At 31.7% G+C, this 22,427-nt stretch overlaps 1 protein-coding gene across 2 annotated transcripts in view; it reads left to right on the forward strand.

Annotated features, from left to right (window-relative positions):
- The window catches only part of LOC144847484 (myelin regulatory factor-like), a 34,988-nt gene extending 13,674 nt beyond the window's left edge, over positions 1-21,314 (forward strand). The window contains exons 5-22 of one of the 2 annotated variants that reach the window (XM_078703874.1): positions 1,178-1,284; positions 9,720-9,770; positions 10,026-10,191; positions 10,331-10,603; positions 10,925-11,126; positions 11,385-11,465; positions 11,976-12,095; positions 12,379-12,764; positions 13,414-13,590; positions 14,093-14,134; positions 14,349-14,464; positions 15,127-15,246; positions 16,150-16,329; positions 16,636-16,693; positions 17,076-17,150; positions 18,011-18,125; positions 18,507-18,581; positions 18,805-21,314. In XM_078703874.1, the coding sequence (XP_078560000.1) occupies positions 1,178-1,284; positions 9,720-9,770; positions 10,026-10,191; positions 10,331-10,603; positions 10,925-11,126; positions 11,385-11,465; positions 11,976-12,095; positions 12,379-12,764; positions 13,414-13,590; positions 14,093-14,134; positions 14,349-14,464; positions 15,127-15,246; positions 16,150-16,329; positions 16,636-16,693; positions 17,076-17,150; positions 18,011-18,125; positions 18,507-18,581; positions 18,805-18,909 (2,449 nt within the window). In that variant the 3' untranslated portion in view covers positions 18,910-21,314. The remainder of the gene's footprint in view (positions 1-1,177; positions 1,285-9,719; positions 9,771-10,025; positions 10,192-10,330; positions 10,604-10,924; positions 11,127-11,384; positions 11,466-11,975; positions 12,096-12,378; positions 12,765-13,413; positions 13,591-14,092; positions 14,135-14,348; positions 14,465-15,126; positions 15,247-16,149; positions 16,330-16,635; positions 16,694-17,075; positions 17,151-18,010; positions 18,126-18,506; positions 18,582-18,804) is intronic. The other variant, XM_078703875.1, reaches the window with a different exon arrangement.
- Positions 21,315-22,427: the final 1,113 nt, after the last annotated feature.

Here is a 22,427-nt window from a genome sequence, read left to right on the forward strand (position 1 = left end):
ATATTGTGTCATTGCACATCTTCTGGACCTAGTATTCTATAAAAAAAATAAAAAGGATCAAGTGAGAAAGCACGTCCAATGTCCCCGCAAGCGCACAATGAATTACCAGGTCCTAGGTTGTTGTCATTTGAAAGCTTCCTATAACAAAACATGGTAGTCATTCTTTATTTGTACCATTAAGGTCGGAAGACTTCTGTGTAATAAATATAGGTACAATTCTGGCAGTTAACAGGAAAAATTAGCAACCATGATAAATTAAATTTCTTTAAATATTTAAGAAAATAAAAGCAATTTTATATTTAAATGAAATATCAGTTGGGAAGTAGTTTATACATAAGTCTGCATTGTGCACATTTTGAATTATATTATTCTATATACTTTATAAAATACTACTACTGTATGTAAATTATAGGCTTCTTCAGAAAGGTGAAGGATACTTGAATAAAAAGAATTTTAAAGAATAAAACAAAAAGAACAGTATCATCATATTAACTATATTTGTAAAAAAACTTTTAGTTAAAGGCAATATGCCTAATGTTAGATCAGTACAGTACATTACTAATGGAGGAAGTATAGGCAAACTTGTATCAATTTTTACTAAATGACTCAATTTCTATATCATATGATATGTTGAGTGAGTCACACATTGCAAAAATTGAATGAGAATAAGACGTTGGTGATTCATTGTGTAGGTTTGAAGATGTTTCAGCTTTGTCCATGTTATTACATTATATCAAATATGTAATATGCCCATATATAGTAATCGTATACCTATATATGGTCATGATATAAATCTATCCTTCCTAAATATAATGCTGTGTGCTTTATTTAGATATGTGCTAATTAAATCATTATCAGACATTGAAGTTTTTGAGAATGCGTGCGACATTCTAGAGTAACAATTTTTAAACTTAATTCAAATATTTTATTTTAAACAGATTTATAAAGCGAATCAAATTAAAATGATTTTCCTTTCTTTTTCATTTTTGCTACAATTTAAATAAATTCTTAAAACTTTATTTTTATTTTATTTATTTCAATTATTATTTTTAATGTAAAGCTTTTAAAACCTATAATTAATTACTTCACAAAAGTTATAATCTTTGACTTTATCAAATTATTAATGAAAACTTGTTGATAATCTTAATCTAAATGAGTCATTTAATTGCCGTTTCAGTATAATTTCTCATCAAGCGAAAAAGAGAAAGCATTCTATAACGCCAGACAACTCGATGAAGAGGAGTATGCTGCCCCCAAGTATGATGCAGATCAAACAAGAGCCAGGTAAGTCGATTACGAACATAAGCCACAAAAATAAATGCTCAATCAAAACGTCCCTGCCAGGAGAAAACGCCAAAGTTTTAGAGAGCAATATTTCTTTTAAAAGGCTCAATCAAAACGTCCCTGCCAGGAAGAAGCGCTAAAGTTTTAGCTAGCAATATTTTTTTTAAAAGCTCAATCAAAGCGTCCCCGCCAGGAGAAAGCGCCAAAGTTTCAGAGAGCAATACTCATTTTAAAATCTCAATCAAAACGTCCCAGCCAGGAGAAAGCGCCAAAGTTTCGGAGAGCAATATTCCTTTTAAATACATACACCTATTGTTTGTATAATTAGATTTGTTGAAAAGGGTACCCTATCATATCCTGCAGTATACCCCTAGCTACTGCAGCACTTGACCCTGCTCTTATGACCCACAATACAACCTTTTTTTAATTTCCTATATTCAGGGTCTCTTAGTTGTCATGTGACTTCAGTTGCATAACGGTTGCCAGGAAGTTTCCTTTTGTAATTGTCAATTAGCGCCCTCGTCTAACGTGTGATAAATTTGACGTGTGATTGAGAAGATGAGTATGTAGACTGAATTATCAATTATATACAGACTATATAAAGTTAAATTTAGTTGTCAATTAGTAGAAATCTGTTTTCAATGATTTTGTTCATGTTTTATCAAAATTATTCAAGTATTTTGAGAGAAATTAATATAGTTTTTATAGTTAAATTTTTGTTGTTGCATATTCTGGCTTTTTACGACTACAGTACTGTACTTGGTTTTCCCCTTTTTTTTTCTTTCATGAGATTTATTGTGTTAAATGTTGATAGTGAGAATACAAAGTGTTTCTATACATTTCATTATGAAGGAAGTGATATAAGGACAGATATTTTATTTAGCTCTGTCTACACTATCAAACTAGTTTTTACAAAAAAAAGTATAAATTTATTTGTCACATAAATTTGATATTGCAGACAGAGCTTTATAGTTTAAAATTTGTTTTAAATAAAAGGTACATTTTTAAAAGTATTTATTTATTCTGTCCATTTTAATAACACCCAAAATGCAAATTAAAACTATCAATACAACTTCAGGCCAAAATACACAATTAGGTCAAACAGGATGAACGACCATTACTGTAAATACAGTAGAACCCCACCTTTGGAACCCCTATTCAGGGGACAAACTATTTACTTTTCAATGGCCAATATATTTATTTTAACACTAAGGCAAACCTGTTCAGGGACAGTTTGTTTTGTCCAGAAGGGATAATAAAAAAACCTAGTAAAAGTAAATATTTTACAATAGTTATTACAAACATTTTAAAAAGTATTTAAAACAAATATCAGCTTTGACTATATAGTATGTGAGACAGCTTGCTACTGTGATATAATAAAGGCATGATTCATATAATAGTTGGTGCATTGCTTGTTAACAGTAAATTTGCCCTTCAGACTAGAGACGTCGGCTTTAAAATCATAATAGAAGAATCAAATCCCTGACATTTTTTTTACGCTGGATTGCCTCCAAGGTTTTTGATTTTGACAAAACATGTCAAGATTTTATTTTCTCACAATCATGGTCTACCTATAATCACTCTTTTAGTTTCAAACTTTTTATTTGTAAATAATTGGCTAATATTGGTTTATCCAGGTAAGTTGCGCCAACATAACAGTGATGTAGCCACAAGAAATATAGTGATCCGGTTTTCGCAAAAATAGGGAACAATCTCTGTTCAGGCCGCTGGGTTATCAAAGGCCTCTGTGAAAAAGTGGTCAGGTTGAAACCTTACCAACCATACTGGTGGCTACGGCCCAGTAACATGTGTGTATACTGTACTAAACTTGGTATACATCCACAACTGGTTTCCCATCATCCACAACCCCTCCCAAAGACTCTAGAATCATTTTGAGCTTAAAAACAGTGACACATTGGGGGTTAAGTACTTGTTGGTGATAGGTACTAAATTTTGTGTTTATTAACTAGAAATATTATAAAAGGCTTTGTGTAATCACTGTGAAATTTGATTCTAAACTTATTTACAAAAGATTCAATTGTAAAAATAACCATTGCATTTGAGGAAATACACTACAATGGTATATAAATCGACATTGTGAAATAATGTACAAATTGAATATAGCAAGGCAATCTAACAACAAGATGCTGAGCTCGCCTTGCCAAGATAGGAACTCGTAACAAGTCTACTTTGATAGTATGTCTGGCTGCGACAAATACCAACAGTACTGTACCATGTACATATTCTCCACATCGCGGTGTCTGTTAAGGTGTACGGAACTGATCATGTCGCAGCCATAACTAGATTTGATCTCCGTAGCTCAGCATCTTGAATATAGCATACAGTATATTATAATAAAGAAGAGAAGTGATTTAATTTTATAGAAGAACACCTATTAAGTTGACATCTTCGGGACTTTGGTTCCCTTAATGTGAGTTTCCCCTGAATGGAGGTTTGCCGGAGTGTCAAAACATTTATTGGTCCTTGTTTGTCTCACAGGAAAGTGTCCCCTTAATATATACAATGTGCCACTTCAATAAGGGTCCACCCAAATTAGGAGTTACTACTTTAGTGTATAAATCAAGTAATATTGTTGATATTAATACTTGTTTATGTCTTTGACAATATGTACACAATATAGATTCCAACTTTGTGAAGCGGCGGCATACTATTCTATTGATTTTTCCATGCATTACTCATCTATAGAATAATTGTATAAAAAATGGACCCGCCTCTATGTAAATAATAAACGCTGTGTGAGATTATTTTCCACCCGGATGAACATACACAGTATACCTCAAATAGTATCATAAAGTGTATAGTAAAGTGTATATGGTATCAATAAAAAGAAAGACAAATTGGTTTTGTATTAATTTTTCAACATTACTCTACTACTGTACAAATACTGTCTGTAAACTTCATTTTGTTTTACTGTGAATACTGCAGTAATTTTACTACAATAACGCATGATTTTTGTTTGTTTCATTGTAGAAGCTTATGAGACAGCTACTGCAATATACAGTATGCCGGCCTTGTCTTTTTAAAATCATAGGTGTGCTACAAATTGCACTCCTCAATACATTCAGGGGTGCTGTAGGTGTGCTGTTTGTATTTTCGTGTGTAGAAGTTTACCAAATTTAAGCGTGTTGTAAATCACACTCCTCAAGGGCAGTTTAGGAGTGTGTTAGGTGAGTGATCACACTCACTCGCCTTAAAAGACAAGGCCTGAGTGATGATTACCCAGAAAATCTTGCTAAATAATTACATAAACTGTTTATCATTATCAATTAAAAGATTATCAAAGTATAATTACTGCAGTAGAATCATTTTTACATGTTTCCTAAAGCCTTGTCTACACTATCAAACTATATGTGCCGAAAAAAATGTGATATGCCCATATATGGGCATGATGATGTCATATCACTACACTACCATATTTGGGCATATCACTACCGTATTTGGGCACATCATACTTTTTTTGTAAAAGTTTGATAGAGTAGACAGAGCTTTAGATAAAGTTTATTTGGTATTTTTAGGCTGTATGATTACGCATTATTATTTTTTGTAAGAAATCCTTGGATGTACCGGAACCTGTTTGTTCCTAATTCAATTGTGGTTTTGTCAGTTTAAAGTAATTTTCATTTTTGTGAATATAAAAAGGAAATTCACACAGAAAAAAATAACTTGAATCACTGAAAGCTATCGATTCATTTAGAATATTTTAAGTGCGTCAAGACTTAGACTTTATTTTTTAATAATAATAATCCAAATTAGTTATTGATACATGTTTTATAATTGTTTCAATAGAATCTGATGATGGTTTTAAAATAGGATGGGATTTGATGTTGTAGTGGAAAATATGTGGGTATATTGCCGTGTGAATCACCCTTAATCTTTCTGTGATTATGTGGTTTCTTTTATTCATTAAATTGTGCTGTGTAACCCTATAACACAAGACTTGAACAATTAGTGGGACATTGGGAATTAGGATATTGGTTGTAACAAATTACAATAGTGGAATAATGTGAAAATTGAAATTCACAAATACCTCAATTGAAAAGAGTCCTGGGAAGAAAATCCATTCAATGGAATTACGTATGGCATGCCGCTGAGCATCCATTAATCGAATAAAGTGTGAATCCACCCTTAAAATATTAAATGATGGAACATCATTGGTATGTGTTCAGTGTGGACATACAGTAAAGCACTTTTTTTTGTCTGTATTCATACTAAGCAAATGCTCAGTGCCATGTATCCTAAGATATTTTACTCTCATTGCCTCATCCTTCAGATGAGACGTAAAGCAGTTGGTTCTGTATTCATGTGTACAATAAAGTTGGTAAACTGTTCATGGTTCTCAGCCCTCGAGAAGAACAGTCTTTGTGAAAACCAGTGTGAAAACAGTCTTAAAATATTAAAATATGTAATACCATTAGAATGTGGTTGAATGCTGTATGACCTTATTACCTTAACCAAAACCATTATTTTCCGGATTCTGTTCATCCAAGCATTCTACTATGTACATATACAGTAATAATAGGAAATATAGACATGATGTAATAAGCATCAATATCGTTAAAAGTACTTCCTTGGAGGTCAGCATAGGTCATAATGCACCTAGTAGTAGTAATAATGTACTTTTCAAATATATAATTTTTTATATATTTTATTAAAATATAATATACTATATATATTTTTCTTACTGAACTAAAATATAGAAAATCAAATATACTATAGGCATACAGCAACAGTTTGAAGCTTAACTTAACTTTTAGTACTTAAGACAGCAAATAACATAAGTACATTATAAGTATATAATGACTGTAAAAGAACAAAACAAATTCTCTTTACAATGAACATTAAAGTTGTTCTGTAAAAAATATGATTTTTAAGTTATGCAGCATGAATTTAGATTGAAATTCTTGAAAGCGAAAGGCAACTTTTGATTTATCGATAAAATGAAACCCATAGAAATTTCTGGATTAAGCTGAAGTAACAAACATCTATGTGAAACAGATGGTATGTTCATTTGCAATTTACATACGAGAGGAAAGATGTTTTTAAAATATGTAACTTGGCATGATATGATTTCAACATAACATTGGGGCTACGGTTCAAGAATCATTAATAGAAAATATGTTAGAGGACATTAAACTGTACTACATATTGATATACAGTACATTTTACCCCACCCATATTATAAGTAAAAGTTTCATTTTATTCATATTATTACACTCGTGTATTTTACTATGAACCTATGAACTATATACATCTATCCATTTTAGTGTATCCATTGTACTATACTGTACCAATTCTGTACTCATATTAATTATTAGTGTCCTACAGTATTCCATGTATCATATGTACTATGTGCATGATATTCTGTTTTTAGGACTCTTCCACAATGATAAATAAGTGCCTAGTAGACAGTGGTCTAACGGCTATGACCGCTCACTAGCTAAACCCAGGGGCCCCGGAGCTTATGGGAGCCCCTGAGCAAAGTCTAGAGGAAAAAACAGGCATTAAAATATGTTGAAAAAGGCTAAAAATGCATGAGGCCTCCAGGCGTTAGAGGGCCACTTGGGGTTCCTAAACCAGGGGCCTTAGGTCTCTGCGTTACGCTACTGCTAGTAGGTTAGAAAACTTGTTCAATACTTTTTTGTATTTTAAAAGTCTTTTTGTGTTCTGTACACTCTGTTATATCGGGTGGAGCTGCCAATTGGCAGTAAGGGGTTAAGTAAGGTATTAGAGAACTAAGACTAAAAACACCGGGGAACCCCCTACTACTTTTTCAAATTATTAATTTATATAGGCCTAGTGTTCATAGTTTACTTTGTGTTACAAAGTGTACATAGTATGTGTATAGAGTGTTTAAAATTATTGATCTTTCTATTCTATGATGTTTTTTTTAAGTTGACTTCAATGAGCAAGGGATTTTAGTATAAAGCTGGTTGTAGTAAAACAGGAGGGCTATTACATGTCCATCATATGACAATTCTAGGTGACAGATTTGTGCACCAAACAGACTTCTAAATAGCGGTAGCCTTCATAGTTTATGTGATTATTTTAAATAAAAAATCTACTAATAATTGGCATAATTATTATTAACCGTTGGCGTTTAAGTGTTATTTATAGTATATCTCTAATTATTATTATTGAAAATAATCTGACCTGATTTCAGTGGACTTTAATACCAACCATTGTAAAAGAACATGTGTTGAATTCATATAAACACAATCATACAAATCCACTACTTTTAATTATATTGAACATGCAGTGGACAGCTGATCCTTGAGGTCAAAAGTCATGGTTAGGACATATCGAATGATTTTTTGTTATCAACATTAAACCCAGCGTTAATAAATACTACTACTACTACAGACCTGTACTACAATACTATGAAATCATCTTTGTTTTTCTACATAATTTTGTTCAGATTTTCTGATTTCTACCGGTTGTGCAACTTATGCTGAATCTCCTGTGGTGCAATTTTTGTAGCATAGCTTCCCTAAATACCAAACTCTAAATTTTCAATTAAAGACATTGTTCCTTCTATTTCTTTCCCAGAAAAAATCTCTAGTCTAATGCCATTGGTTACAAATCCTGAAAATCTTGTTTCTGATTGGCTTTTAACATTTATTTCATTTGCAACAAAAAATATATTGATTCTGCTATTTTGAAGAGTGTTTTATTTAAGTAGAGGAATAGGCCTGTGAATGAATGAATGAATTAGAAGTGTTAAACATAGCATGAATGACTCACTCTACTACTAGGAATTCTTTTATTTTTTAATAGCACAATTCTCAATTTGCTATAATTAATTTTGTTGATCTTAATGAACTTTTTCCGTAGTAAAAACAAACAATTTCAGCAGTTTTTAAGCACAGCATCAAATAGTCGTTCTACACATGTTTCTGAGCGCGACAGTGGTATAGTTGATGAAGTATAATGAAAACAAATTCATCTTATCTGGAAATAGGGCTTGCGTGGTGCGGGCAGTTGATTTGCCTAAAAATGATTGTGCTTTTGTTGAATGTGATGAAAGCTAAATCATATTTTTGTGTAGTTTGTATTGAATCCATTTCTGTATGTCTGTATTTGGGCAGAATATCTGTATATTATGAATGTTGGAAAGTACATGAGGATCTTGGAATGATAATTTTTGTTAATAATTTTGTGTGACAGATTTATAATGAAACGAGGATGATATATTAGTATGTTAAATTGTTTCATTGTCTTCACTTGCAGAGTAATAAACAGCCAATTTGCAACTTCCCATAAGTTGACCTTTTGACCTTTAAATATAAATATATACTGTATTAATAATATGTTACAGTTGTGTTCCCAATTGATCTTGTTTCTCCCCATAACAATAGTTCGTAAAACACTATCTATATTTTATTGTGTGATAATAGATAGATAGATTACAAGGAATGGTTTTACCTATTCTAGTGCACTTGTGTAAAGTGTAAAAAATGCATTCCAAAGATCTAATCAGGGAAAAATTTCAACTTAAAATTTTGTTTAGCAATATTGCTAATCAAACCGATTTCTTAGTGGAGAAACATAGTTTTATTGTTTTTTTTTGCTACACAATTTTAGAAATGTGTAGCAATAAGGTTGTTTTGTATAGTTTTTTGCTATGCTATCACTGCCGAAGTTATTCCCTGATAATAGTTGATAATATAATTATTCAAAGTGATGAGCATTAAATTAATACTATAAAAATATTTTACAATTTACTAAAACAACATAAAAGATACCCAAGGAGTATATTACCCATTTTAATAAATTGTGTGTTACAAAAGAGCTTTACTAAATACAGTAATTGCCTACTGTAAACAGGTTTAAAAGAGTAAAACAAAATATAGTTACTGCAGTAACAGCAGCAGTAGAATCATGTTGACATGGTCCCTTACAAGATGTTAATGTACAACAATATAATCCTCTGTTTAATGTTTTGACATTCTTAAAATAATTTGTTATTTAACCAATTAGAATCCACATCCTGATTCAAACGACGTTATATTATTTTATTTTTTTTAATAAACTGCTTGAATGCAGCATGTTTTGCATCATCTTGTTGTTGGTGTCAGTTTGTGCTATTTTAGACCCTAGTATCCCAGTTCCTGTTTCTGGATCCTAGCACTTATAAGCACCACATCGTCTTTGTATCCCTGTTATTTGTCCATGAAACACTCGGAAGTACCTTTCCGGCTCTTTTTCCGCTAGGCGATAATTTTTCTATTCTTCAGTTTGCTACTTGGTTTTAAAGTCGTTTCGATCGATTGCCCATTTCAACCCTGTCAAATCTCTTTATCTATATTATGTAAACCTCTCAATATTGTATTACGTAACATCTCAATAAGATATAACAGTAGTCTTTACTTCAAATGTTAAACTTGCTTATAATTGATTTTTATTTATTTTTACAGGGAGTGAATCGTGTACAAAAATGCAGGACCTTGACTATGCATTGGATAATTGTAAGTTGCAACATGTGACTTCGTTCTTTCATCATAAGATGCTATAATACATCCAAGAGGTCACTCCGGGGGTCACTCGATATGTAAAGTATTACTTGCTTTGTCCAGAATAAACATATTGCCTAATTTTTTTCCTGAGGGATCTCTTGATATGCAGCGCCCTCTATTGCCTTTTTTGGTACCAACTATAAATCTGTTGAGCTTAGAGTTTATCCTGTAACAGCACAATAATACACGATCTTGTTATTTTTTTAGCGTCTTTATTCAATGACAGCAACATGTATGACATAGAAATGGGAACTAGTGCCGGTGGTGGCAGCGACAACCTCTCATACACCGAATCAACGTATCAGTGCATAAAATGGCAGCAATATCAACCAAATAAATGGCATACGCTATGTGACGCCAATGGACAGAATGTGTAAGTATCATTTAGCGATATATTTCAGACAATTTAAAATCGTCAGCGACACATAACGGTATGTTGTGGAAAGAAACTCTAGATTTCTTGAGAAATCAAATGAAAATAACTTTTTCTGATTTTATATGTTGCATTGCAGATTAACACCAGAATTCAGAGTTGAAGCGGACAAAGGCTTCAATTTCTCCGTTCCTGACGATTCATTCGTTTGTCAGAAGAAGAATCATTTTCAAGTTACAGTCCACGTTGGATTATTAGGAGTACCGAAGTTTGTCCGAACGACCAACGGTTTAAAACGAATTGATAGTTACTATGTACATTTGAACGGCGTTAAACTGGAGTCGATGGACTCGTATATTCGTGTTGAGCAATCGCAAGCGGACAGAAGCAAAAAACCCTTTAACCCTGTCAAGTAAGTCAAATAGAAAATTAATTTATTAGTTAAAAGGTTTGCGGTACACCCTTGTGTCTCCAAAATGGAAATAGTAAAGTTGAGAATGTCTTGATGTTTTGGTTCGTATACAACATCTTGTGAAGTAGGCAGGTATTCTCATTTTGGATCACAAACTTTACTACAAACATTAAAGTATTATGTGTTCATACAGGTACATATACAAACATACATACATTACACACAAAATTCTACACTACAGAAAGACAGTAGAATACAAAAATCATTTGTTTAGTTAAATAAATGTTGACAAATAGTTAATATTTTAATGTTCTTTTACAGGATTGACATTCCTGTAGATCAAGTTACCAAGGCAACCGTTGGTCGGTTACACTTCAGCGAGACTACGTCGAATAACATGCGCAAGAAGGGCAAACCGAATCCAGACCAACGATACTTTATGTTGGTTGTCGGAGTTCATGCTTATTGCGGATCAGAGACTTTCATGATTGTGGCTAGTGTTTCTGAGAAGATTATTGTTAGGGTAACTATTCAATCATTTTTATTTTTTGACTATTATGAAGCTTAAAGGCCAATTTACACAGACGAGCGGTAACGGTAATAAAATTATAGATTGTATGTTATTTCTTATGACCATATCTGCTAAGGATAGATACAGATTCTATGTGGGTCAAGCTACGCGGTTTTCAGCTTATTGTTACCGCTCGTCTGTATAAATTGGCCTCTAGAATTTGTTTTTAAAGTATTATGTTTGCTTAATTTTGCTTTTTATCTTTGCCAGGCGTCTAATCCAGGGCAGTTTGAAAATGACGTTGATGTTCCTTGGCAGAAGGGCCAAACCCCAGACTCGGTTTTTCATTTAGTAAGTAAAAACATTCAACTGATCATTGCTTATCACTTACTTCAGATACACTAGGTGTGTTCGCATTAGCTATCATGAACGATCATCATGATAAACTGTTCACATGGACATCAGATCATGATCTGTTTATGCTGATGAGATAATATGTTGCATGAAATCGGCAGCTCAACCTAAGGAAGTGTGATATGGTCTAATTAGGGTGTGTGTAATGGTTGGAAAACTAAACTAAATGCTAATTGGTTGAATTCAAATAAACTAATTTAGCATGTGAACTAATGTTATACAGGGTGCTTCATCACGCTCCCATACATTAGGGTGATTAAGCTGATCTTATTAAAGGTTTACATACAATGTCTGCCTTAATCATGATCAGTGAAAGAATGATGCATGTGAACTTTTGTCCCACTTAATACTTTAATTCTAATTTGTTTATATTTACTTTTGTGTGAAAACATTGATAATAAAATAAAACAATTAAAAAATACTATTATTTTTTGTTTTTACTCATAGGGAAGAGTTGGTGTGAACACTGACCGGCCAAATGAAGCACTTGTAGTCCATGGAAATATTAAAGTGACCGGTCAGATTATGCAGCCATCTGATAAGAGGGTCAAAGAAAACTTCCAAGAGGTAAAGAAACTTATCAAACATACCGGGAGTGACGTTACAATACATACATAGCTTTTGATACCTTACATGGTAGTCTCTCAATCTACGGGATTAATTCCTGTCAAAATTCTTTTTCCAAGGGTTGTTTCTGCTGCCAAATAAATATATAGGTTTACTGTACAAAAACATTTTTTTTTATGCTTTATATTATGGTTTTGGAGTGTGTAGGAGAAACAGTGCTCATAAGAAATATACCGTATAAAAACTATTTGTGATTTATATATTGTAATTTTACCAAATTAAGGTTGATCCAAAACATCTGAAAGAGAACATCGAAAAAATGAAGATATATCGCTATGAATACAAAGATAAATTTGCGGAAGTAATGGGGATAGTTGACGGGGAGCGATGTGACACGGGCGTGATAGCCCAAGAAGTTCAATCCGTCATGCCAAACGCTGTCAAAGACACTGGAAACGTAACCTTATCCGACGGCAACGTTGTAGATAACTTTTTGGTTGTAAATAAAGACCACATTTTCATGGAGAATGTTGGCGCTGTGAAAGAACTTTGTCGATTGACTGATAACTTAGAAACGAGGATAGATGAATTGGAAAGAATGAATCGTAAACTAGCCAAGTTGAAGCGTCTTGACAGCATGAACTCCACATCAAGTATAGGAACGATAAGGTAGCCGCCTATCTTTATTCAAGTCTCAAACTTTGTATATATTTTTTTTGTTTGCTTTTCATCCTATCTCTCATAGGTTTTCCTCGCTTTTTCTTTTTGTTTTGATCTTGAGAATTTAGAAATTCAGTTTCATTGCTATAGCTCTGTCTACACTATCAAACTAGTTTAAAAAGTGTGATGTGCCCAAATATGGTGGGATATGCCCATATATGGTAGTGATATGACATCATCATGTCCATATATGGGAACATCACATTTTGTTGTCACATAATGTTTGATAGTGTAGACAAGGCTTGACATAATGTACGCATTATTAATGTTCATAGCTATGTTAAAGCCAGATCTAAATCACACCTAAAGAACAGAATAATCAATTAGTTTACAGTTTGCTTTTCATCCTATCTCTCAGGTTTTCCTCGCTTTTTCTTTTTGTTCTGATCTTCAGAATTTATAAATCAAGCAGTTTCATTGCTAACATAATGTACACATTAATGTTCACAGCTATGTTAAAGTCAAGCCTATAGCCTTAAATCACAATCACAATACGAGAATAATCAACTAGTTACCAGTAACGCACATTTGCTACATATGAAATTCCAGAACTTGTCTTCAATTACTTTACAACGTTTTAAATAATTTCTTTTTACAGCCGTACAGCAAGCAACGTTTCCAAAATTAGTATGCAACCAAGTAGTTCGCACCAAAAGCATCGGGATAGAAGGAGGATAAGGTCAAAACACGCCGCCCCACCACCTGATGAGACGTGTCTATCACCCAGGTTTATGCAATGGACCATAGTAGCCCTAGTTGTCATTATGCTTTTCTGGTACGTTTCAATATTTTTATTTTCATAATCAATCAATCATCGACATTTTTATTCCATAATTAAAATAAAAACATATACAAATACAATAAAAATGATAATAGAATGGGATACAAAATAAGCACAAGTGCTTTAAACATGTAACATGTACAAAACAAACTAAAATAGAAAAATGGGTTCCCACTAGGACACAATGGAAGAACCAGACGTTAAGCGCAGTGCATAGAATTTGACCAATCACCAGGTGATGCATCATCATTTATCATGTTGTGATTGGTCAATTTCCTTGTGTTGCATCAAAGTAGGCAACTTAAGTTCTGTTTACAGGTTGTTAATAGTGCGACTAAGATATAAAATATTATGGTACTGTGGTAGAGATGTGATTGGCTATTTTTACTATATGTATTCATGTTGGAAGATACTACAGTACACATATTTTATACCCAAAAAAACAAAAATTTTAAATAAAAACAATTAAAGTAATGATTTTATTTTTGTGTTTCAGCGTTGTTTGTATGGTTACACTTTATGTGATGCAAGAAAAAGAGTAAGTAGATATTCTTTGTTTGTCATTTGTTTCAGATAGTAGAATTCGAAATCAACTCATAAAGAAATTGAAATATAACACTGATATCATATTGTATTCATATTGAAATGACTGTTTTATTTTATTTAGCTGTTGTTGTTTTGTTATAAAGCTAATAAATTAATAGAGGCAAAAGTTTTATTTATATTCAATTTTGTATTTAATTTCGTTATAGCTCTGGTACTGCGGATAAAACGGCGAAGGGAGGCCCACCAAATACAACCACAGGTATTCCAATATCATCCACTCTAAATCCCAACGTGAATCCAACGATGCCTAACCCTACTATGTGTAAGTATACAATCAATTCCATCTCCTTCATTACTCTGACAAATTTGTTTCTATTTATTTCAACAATGCCTAACCCTACTACGTGTAAAGCTCTGTCTACACTACCAAACTTTATGACAAAAAAATGTGATGTGAAGTGACACTTTTTTTGTCAAACTAATTTGATAGTGTAGACAAAACTTTAGTATAAAGTCAATTCCATCCATCATCGCCTGTGAGGTAATTTCCCGATTGATCGTAAAATCAAAATGGTACTGAATATGAGCAGAACATACATCCATAGAAGCACTGATCTAGCCTATCTAGTGGTACGGTTAACTGTAGAAATGTACGAAGACATGACTATACTTTGGCCTTAGTAGATAGAAGATGATGTTTAACTATATTAGTGTTAATATTTTGTGTAGCTATATTAGTGGTGGGTAGCCAACTTCCTGGGTATGGTCCCTCTGACAAATCGTTGCTATGAGTTTCATGATTTCATACTTACAGTGGTCGCATTTTTTCGTTGAATCCTCTCTTTGGAACAATCTCCCACTTTTTGTCAAACATTGACCACTTTTGAACTTAAAAAAACTTATTTGTTCAGAAAAATACAGAATACATCATTTTTTTTAATCTGTGCATTATTAATGCTTATTATTATTGTCTGTTATTAATAGCTGCACCTCCTCCACGTAACACAATAACACCACCGAAAAATGTTGGAGAATTGACGTCAAAGCTGACAATAGCACCGCAGCCGACGTACTGCTGCAATCTTGCTCCAAAAAGAATGTCAAGTAAGTGTGTTACATTTTGCATCTTAAAAATTATTTTAGTTTCTTGGATTGTAAGATAAAAAAAATTAGTACTAATAATTCCTGGTTTCTCATTCAATTGAGTTTGTTAAAGCCTTTCTGCTTCACTTGTAATTAGTTCATTCATTTTGAAATATATCATAATTGTGCAGTGCACTGTGAGTCAGTCTTTAGTGAGGTTTCTATTTAAATTACTTGATCAGTGTTCAATGACTGATCCAGTATTTTCAAATAGGTGGGATGGGCCTAAAATAACCTAAAGTTTGTAGTGGAGACTGACACCATTTCTTATGCTGTTTTTTTATTATTCAATTTCTTTTATTTCGGAAATATTTCATCCATATCAACAAATGTACAAACAGAAAAAGAAAAACTCTTGTTTTATGGGGGTCAAGTCCTAAAGATCATTGCTTATTTGACGTCCATTTTTTTTCTTCATTATATCTGTATATTCGTGGAGAAACAAATAAAGAAACGATTTAACAAACCTTTTTGATCATTTTTAGAAACATCCAGTTGTCCATTAATGAATTCAATTTGTGTTTAGAGTTTAAGAGTCGTTTAAGCTGTCCAAGGAGTTGGGTAGTCGAGGGGTTACGACACACAGAGAGACCTGGGTTCAATTCCCAACAACTCCCAGTCTACTCAGCTGTAAATGAGTACCTGGTTGAAAATACTATTGAGGATAAGGTGGCGTGGAAAGGAACTGGCCACCCTACCACATAATGCACAGGCTTTTCAAATGAGCTCCTAACAGCTCATTACCTATGTTCAGAATTGAATGCGGGACCTTTACCTTTTTACCTTTTAAACCATCTTAGAGTTAGCTCCCCAGATTCAACCATGATGCTTTGCAAAAGTCAGCATGGTTAATTTTCCTTATAGATCTAGAGACTTCCACCAGTCGCTTTATGAGTGTAAACATTGCTTCGACAGTTGAAGGAGGAGGCGGTCCCTCGTACACGATATCACAGCCGCCGGAGGAAGACGAGGATCCAATGATCAGTCACAGAAGAAGACGTAGGCGACGTATGTTTCGTACAACTTTGCCGGCATTAACACAAGGTTTGTAATGTTGTTGAATTGTAGGTCAACTTTTGTATTGAATTTAATTTTGTTTTCCTTTGATTTTGGCACTTATTTTCATCGATTTGAAAACTTATTTACAAATACAGTCCTGTCATCAACAATCAATTTAAATGTCGTTTTAGAGTGTATTTTAATATGTTTACTTTAAATTAAAAGTTTGTATGTAACATTTTCATGTATCCCATTATAGATGAATTGGTTTATTCATGCTTTCTTTCACTGCTTTTAATTACACAACAATTTAACAGTACAATAAATTTAGAATTGTTTTCTTTTTTTCAGTTGTTTCATCTATCACATTCGACACAGGTGTTGATTTAATGAAACATCACAACATAACGTAAGTTTATGTTAATGTAAAGTTCTGTCTACTCTATCAAACTTCATGCACAAAAATATGGTAGTAATATGCCCAAATATGATAGTAAAATGACATCATCATGTCCATATATAGGCACATCACATTTTTTTTGTCACATAAACTTTGATAGTGTAGACAGAGCTTAAAATTGTAAATTATATTGTCAAAATGATCATCCAGTCAAGTTCCTTCAGTATTTTTATAATGTTACCAACCTATCTTGATTTTTTTTTTTTTTTTTTTATGAAGTTTCTTTTTTTTTCTAAGCCAAAAAAAAAGTATTGTTACATATTTCCTACCCATGCATCCTCTTTTTGACAACTGGATTTTTATTATGTCTAAACCATATTTGTATTTCTAGTGAGTCTAAGAATTACTCGTGTTATACAGAAGTGCCAGAGCAGTTTCCTTTGACAAGTGGAGTTATGGAAATAAAGTAAGTATTGATGTCAGTGTATGTGGCTGTGAACATTGAAACTGAAAATCAAAATACAAAAAGATAAAAGCATAGTAGGCCTAATTTATAAAATATATACAGAACAGTTAAAAAAATAAAATCTAATGTAATCTAAGTGATCCTACATTTTATTTATTTATTTTTTTTTTAACTGTTCTGTATATATCTTTTAAATTAGGCCTACTATGCTTTTATCTTTTTGTATTTTTATATGTTATAATTTTTCTTTACTTTTAAACTTGTAACTGGACCATTTTGGAAAGCAGTACTGCGTTACTGAAAATGTAATCCAGTCAAAAGAAAGAATAAATAAATAAAAATAATAAGAATATTATAAATAATAAGAATTAATATATAGATTTTATAGTTTATTACAGAATCTGTTTTATTTTCCACTGCTGTGTCAGTCCTTTTTTTGGGAGGGGTGTGGTTATGTATATTATATAAGATAATAAAAAAATGTGAAAAGTATTGATGTTAGAGGTCATAATTAATTAGCTAATCTTCTATTCATATGAACTTTAATCTCTTAATCCCTAAAATCCATTTAAGCCAACATTTACCTAATTAGTTGAAAAGAAAGTAATTTATTAAAGATAATTGCTCAGTTCATCTGAGCATAATTTAATCAGATGTTTAAATCAGTTTATCAATTAGTTTGTTTAATTTTATAGCTCCATGGAGCAACAAAACGATCATTTTAGTTTCTCCATGGTTAGCCTAAAAAGATCTTCATTAGCCATTTACTTTATTGTTAAGTCATTTTGTAATCATTTAAGCATTTTAAATATTCAGATTAAAATAATTTATCAGATAATTTCACGTTCTTAATTTTTCAGCACTACCGTTGACTGCCATGTGTTTTACTGTTCGTTAAACACACAAACAGGCGCCCTCTGTAATTCTTCTATAGATGCTAAAGCACCTGAGAAAGTAGTCGGAACTAGCCTTAGGGTATGTATTTGAGATGTCATAACATTACTACCCCGTAATAGGGCTTTTGCAATGACCGACAACCTAGGAACAAGTTAGATCATATTATAACACACCTGATTTTATTCTTTAATTTGATTGGTTTATTATGCATCATGTGTCATTTGGAATTAGCCCTACCTAACGAAAAAGTGATATTTAATGGTGATAATTAACATGCTCTAATGCACATTCAGCTTTCTGTAAACATTTTGAGAATTTTTCTCATACATAGGTCATAGGTCGTCAGTCATCTCAAAGCTTCCTATTATCAAACAGACTTTACTCTGCTAACATGACATAAACTACATAAACAGGTACACCAACACATTTGCATTTAACAATACATTTTTTTTATTACAGAATTTCCAATGGAGTTTACCAGTTGGATATTATGCAAGTGTTTCATACAGATTTCGAGTAACATCAAATTTGACAGTAAGTATCCTTTTGTGTAGTATGTATGTTGGTTTCACACTTGCGATTATTTGTGTTATTATCAATTAACAATGATGTTGAGGTAACAAGATAAAACATTAAAACAAAATCGCAAACATGCATCAAAGAGTGAAATATTACACCTGTATGCTAAATTGGTTTATTTTGCATAATTTAAAAAAAAAGATTGAATTTGTCTCACATAATTTTCTATTTTTTTTAGGCAACTGAAGGGGTAACATGTTCGCCAACATCAAAACTAGATTTTTTGGAGTACAACCTACATTTTAAAAGAGTGTTCAGAAACTGTCCTCCTTCTAATCAGTGACCTGTATCTTCAAGTTCCTCTTCGGAGTTTTAAAACGCTGTTGCATAATACAAATGCTTACTAAGTTTGTGGCGTATGAGGATTTTATTGGAGGAAAGTGTGAAAGATTGAATTCACTCAATGGTTGCACAATTTGCGATTAACTCCCAAGCCCACGCTTCTTCTTTCTAGATAAAAACAAAATCTGTGGAAAATAGTTGTCTAACAATTTGTTGAACCAATTGCAAACGGTTTCTACATAGAATTCTATGAAAAGAATCTGTTTTTCCACAAGGCCATTTCTGGCATATTATTCAACGTTTAAAGAAGCATCATCATGAAGTTCAACCCTTGTGTAAATTTGCAGACGATGAAATGAAGCTTTGGAACTATGTTCATTAAATGAACTTCAGTTTGCATGAAGTCAGAATGAGATGTTTACGTTGTTGAAACTTCCACCAGCTTCAAGTCAGCTGTACCGCTGTAGTACAGTTGTTAGAGCTACTCTTGTAAAACAAAATTAAATAAATTAATAAAGATTTGAGGTTTGCAATTCACAGTGGATTGTTTCCATAGATGACCAGTTTTTAGACCAGGTTTTTTTTAATGTTCTGGTCTAAAATTAAAATGACTAGTTACTTATAAGTTCTAGGTTTTTAATTTGAGGTCTGTAATTTGGGGTTAGGGTTAGGCTTAGGCTGTGTCAATGATTCAAAATATTATTATTTTGTGGAATTATTATAATTTACTAAAATAAATTTTATGTTAAATAATATAATTTTAATGTTTATATATTTATATAGTTTTGTTTAAAATCTATTTTATGTTTCATATATCAAAAAGTAGTATTTTTGTTGTTGTGTAGTAATATAATTTGTAAACTTAAATGCAAAGAAAAATGTAATCTGTTTTGGTAATTGGGGCAAAAATTTGTAATTATAAATTAGAGATTTATTTTTTGTTTGTACTTAAGGTATTATGATATTGAAAACATATCAAGAATTTTATTATAAAAAAAGGAAAATCATGATTTTTAAAAAAGCATGATTGAAGTTTGAAAGCAACTAAATGCATCTTAAAATATAAATAATTCTTAAAAAATAATAAATTTTAAAGATTATTTCTGGAAATCAATAACAACAACCACTTCTATTAAGAAAAAAAAAGTTAAGTTGGTTTATTTATCTTATAATTCTTGTTTCTATGCAAAAGATTTATAAACCAGCATTTAAACACACAATACTGATTTGGATGTAGGCCCTCTGTTAGTACATTAAGCGGCCACCTCATAAGTTAAGCTCACCTCCTGAACTTGACATTGCCTGTAAGTGGGTGGGCTTATGCTCGAGCCAGTATTGTTTATTTGTAAGATTCTTTTTAATTAATCATCAGTTTTTATGATAATTGTACTATTATTATTTCTATTAATATTGTTTTGTCTGTAATATTCTTTGTATAAAGATTGTAAATAACCCAGAAAGTTTGAACCAAAGTTCATTGAACTTTAACTAATCAAGCAAAGTGAATATGTAAATAAGGTTGACCTCTGAATGTCAATGTTTCCTAATCTTGATATTATGTTGAACTAATGCAAGGAAAAATTGACTAAGAATTTGTACATATGTTTAAGCGGAAATAGACTGAATTGGATCCTTGTAAAGCGAGTGGTTGTATGGTTCTTGTGTGGGAGTGCGTGGGCTTTTGTGTATTTTCTATTTTCACAATTGGATCTTTTTTAAACGGAAATGTCTGTAGAAAAAAAAATCTATGCAAATTAAATTTGGATTTTATTAAATTTTTATATTTCTGTGTGTGAGAGAGTTGAATTTACGAGTGTAGAGCAATATTAATACCGTAATTTTTAAAAATACTACTGTTAAGATAAAAATTTAATTTTTACAAGAGCGCTATTTGACGTTTTAAAAATGAAATATGTTTTAACCAAACATACTGAAGATGATTTCATTATGTATGCATATATTATGTATCGTACTGTATTTTTGATCAAATCTATTGGAATACATCGTTATACATATCTAGATATGGTGTGTCCGCCGTCTTTACCTGAAATACATTCACAAACAATGCACAAATCAATGTGAATTCTGTATTCGAAAATTATAAATATGCAAATTTGTTTTAAGGTCACAACCTTTCAACTATCACCTTGTTTAATGTTTTTCAAAAGCTGTGAAATTCAGTGTACATTATACAAATTTATTATATAAATGTATATGTATACCAATATGCTGAATTTATACTTAAATGATACTCTGCAGAGATAACATAATTATACAACACATTTTATTTAGTGTATTATAACTGTGATGTTATATAAGGTCATCATGTTCTATTATATAATTTAAAGATCTAAGCATGGGGGATAAAAAGTGTGTGTTTGTGAACAGTACTTAGAGGTTTTTAGGGAGGGGAGGGAGGGGGTGGGGGTTGAATAAGACAGATGGGAGATGGTACTAAGCTACAGCTGATTAGCACATATCTGCCATATAAAAGTCCCTGTTTTTTGTTACATAAATTTTACATGTCAAATTAAATATTACAAAGAGGTTGGAATAAATGCTTACCACAAAGGTATCATTGTATTACTGTATCCTTAAGTTGCTGTAAATTGTATTACTGTATCCTTAAGTTGTTGTAATTTGTTTTAAATAAGTAACATAAAGGGGATGTTATTTAGATAATACATAGAATATTGTTTTATTGGAACATGCTTAAATGAAGTGAAATATTTTGATTTTAGGTATGTAAAGATGAAAATTCTCTTTATCACAGAATGAGATTATATTTTTGATAACGTGTAAAAAAGCAAATATTTGGGGATAATTTTCTATAATATTTGTATCATCAGGATTGTTGTATATAAAAGCATGTCATTATTGAATGTTGCCAGCTTCTTGTTGTCATGGCAATATATTTTCCTAATTGCCATGACATGTTTCTGTTACCAAGACAATAACATTGTGTTTTCATGACACCGTCACAAAAAAAAATGCTGAAAATATTTTTTAATTTTTTAAAAATTAATCATCATTAGTATTTGTATGGGGATTATATTTTGTACAGTTGTCACTATACCAGGCTGATTCGTTTTTAATTTTGACTTAAATAATATAGTGTTTATTTTATATAACATGCAATGACTTTAAGCGGATACCTTTGTCGATCTTAAGACAATATTTCAATAAAGGCATTACTCAATGTTCGTTTAAGTAATTTTTTTCATTGTCATTATTGTAAACAAAAAATTATTGATTTAAAAAAAAGGATTAATGGCCAAGCATTTGATATTTCCATTTTCTTATGCATATCCATTGTCCTAACATTAGTTGTATTATTTAATATTTTTTAATATTTTCAAATATTGATAATTATAGAAATCAAATTTTCGTCCAATCGTCTGTGCATTGATTAATGAATATTCATTAATCCATGATCCGTGTCAGTGACTTGTGAGCACCTTTCGTTGTGAGGACCTTTCGTGACGTCATAAAATCCTTGTCCAATCAAATGTGATCTTT

Source organism: Antedon bifida, chromosome 7 (assembly GCF_963402885.1).
Source record: "Antedon bifida chromosome 7, ecAntBifi1.1, whole genome shotgun sequence".
Taxonomy (NCBI): Eukaryota; Metazoa; Echinodermata; class Crinoidea; order Comatulida; family Antedonidae; genus Antedon; species Antedon bifida.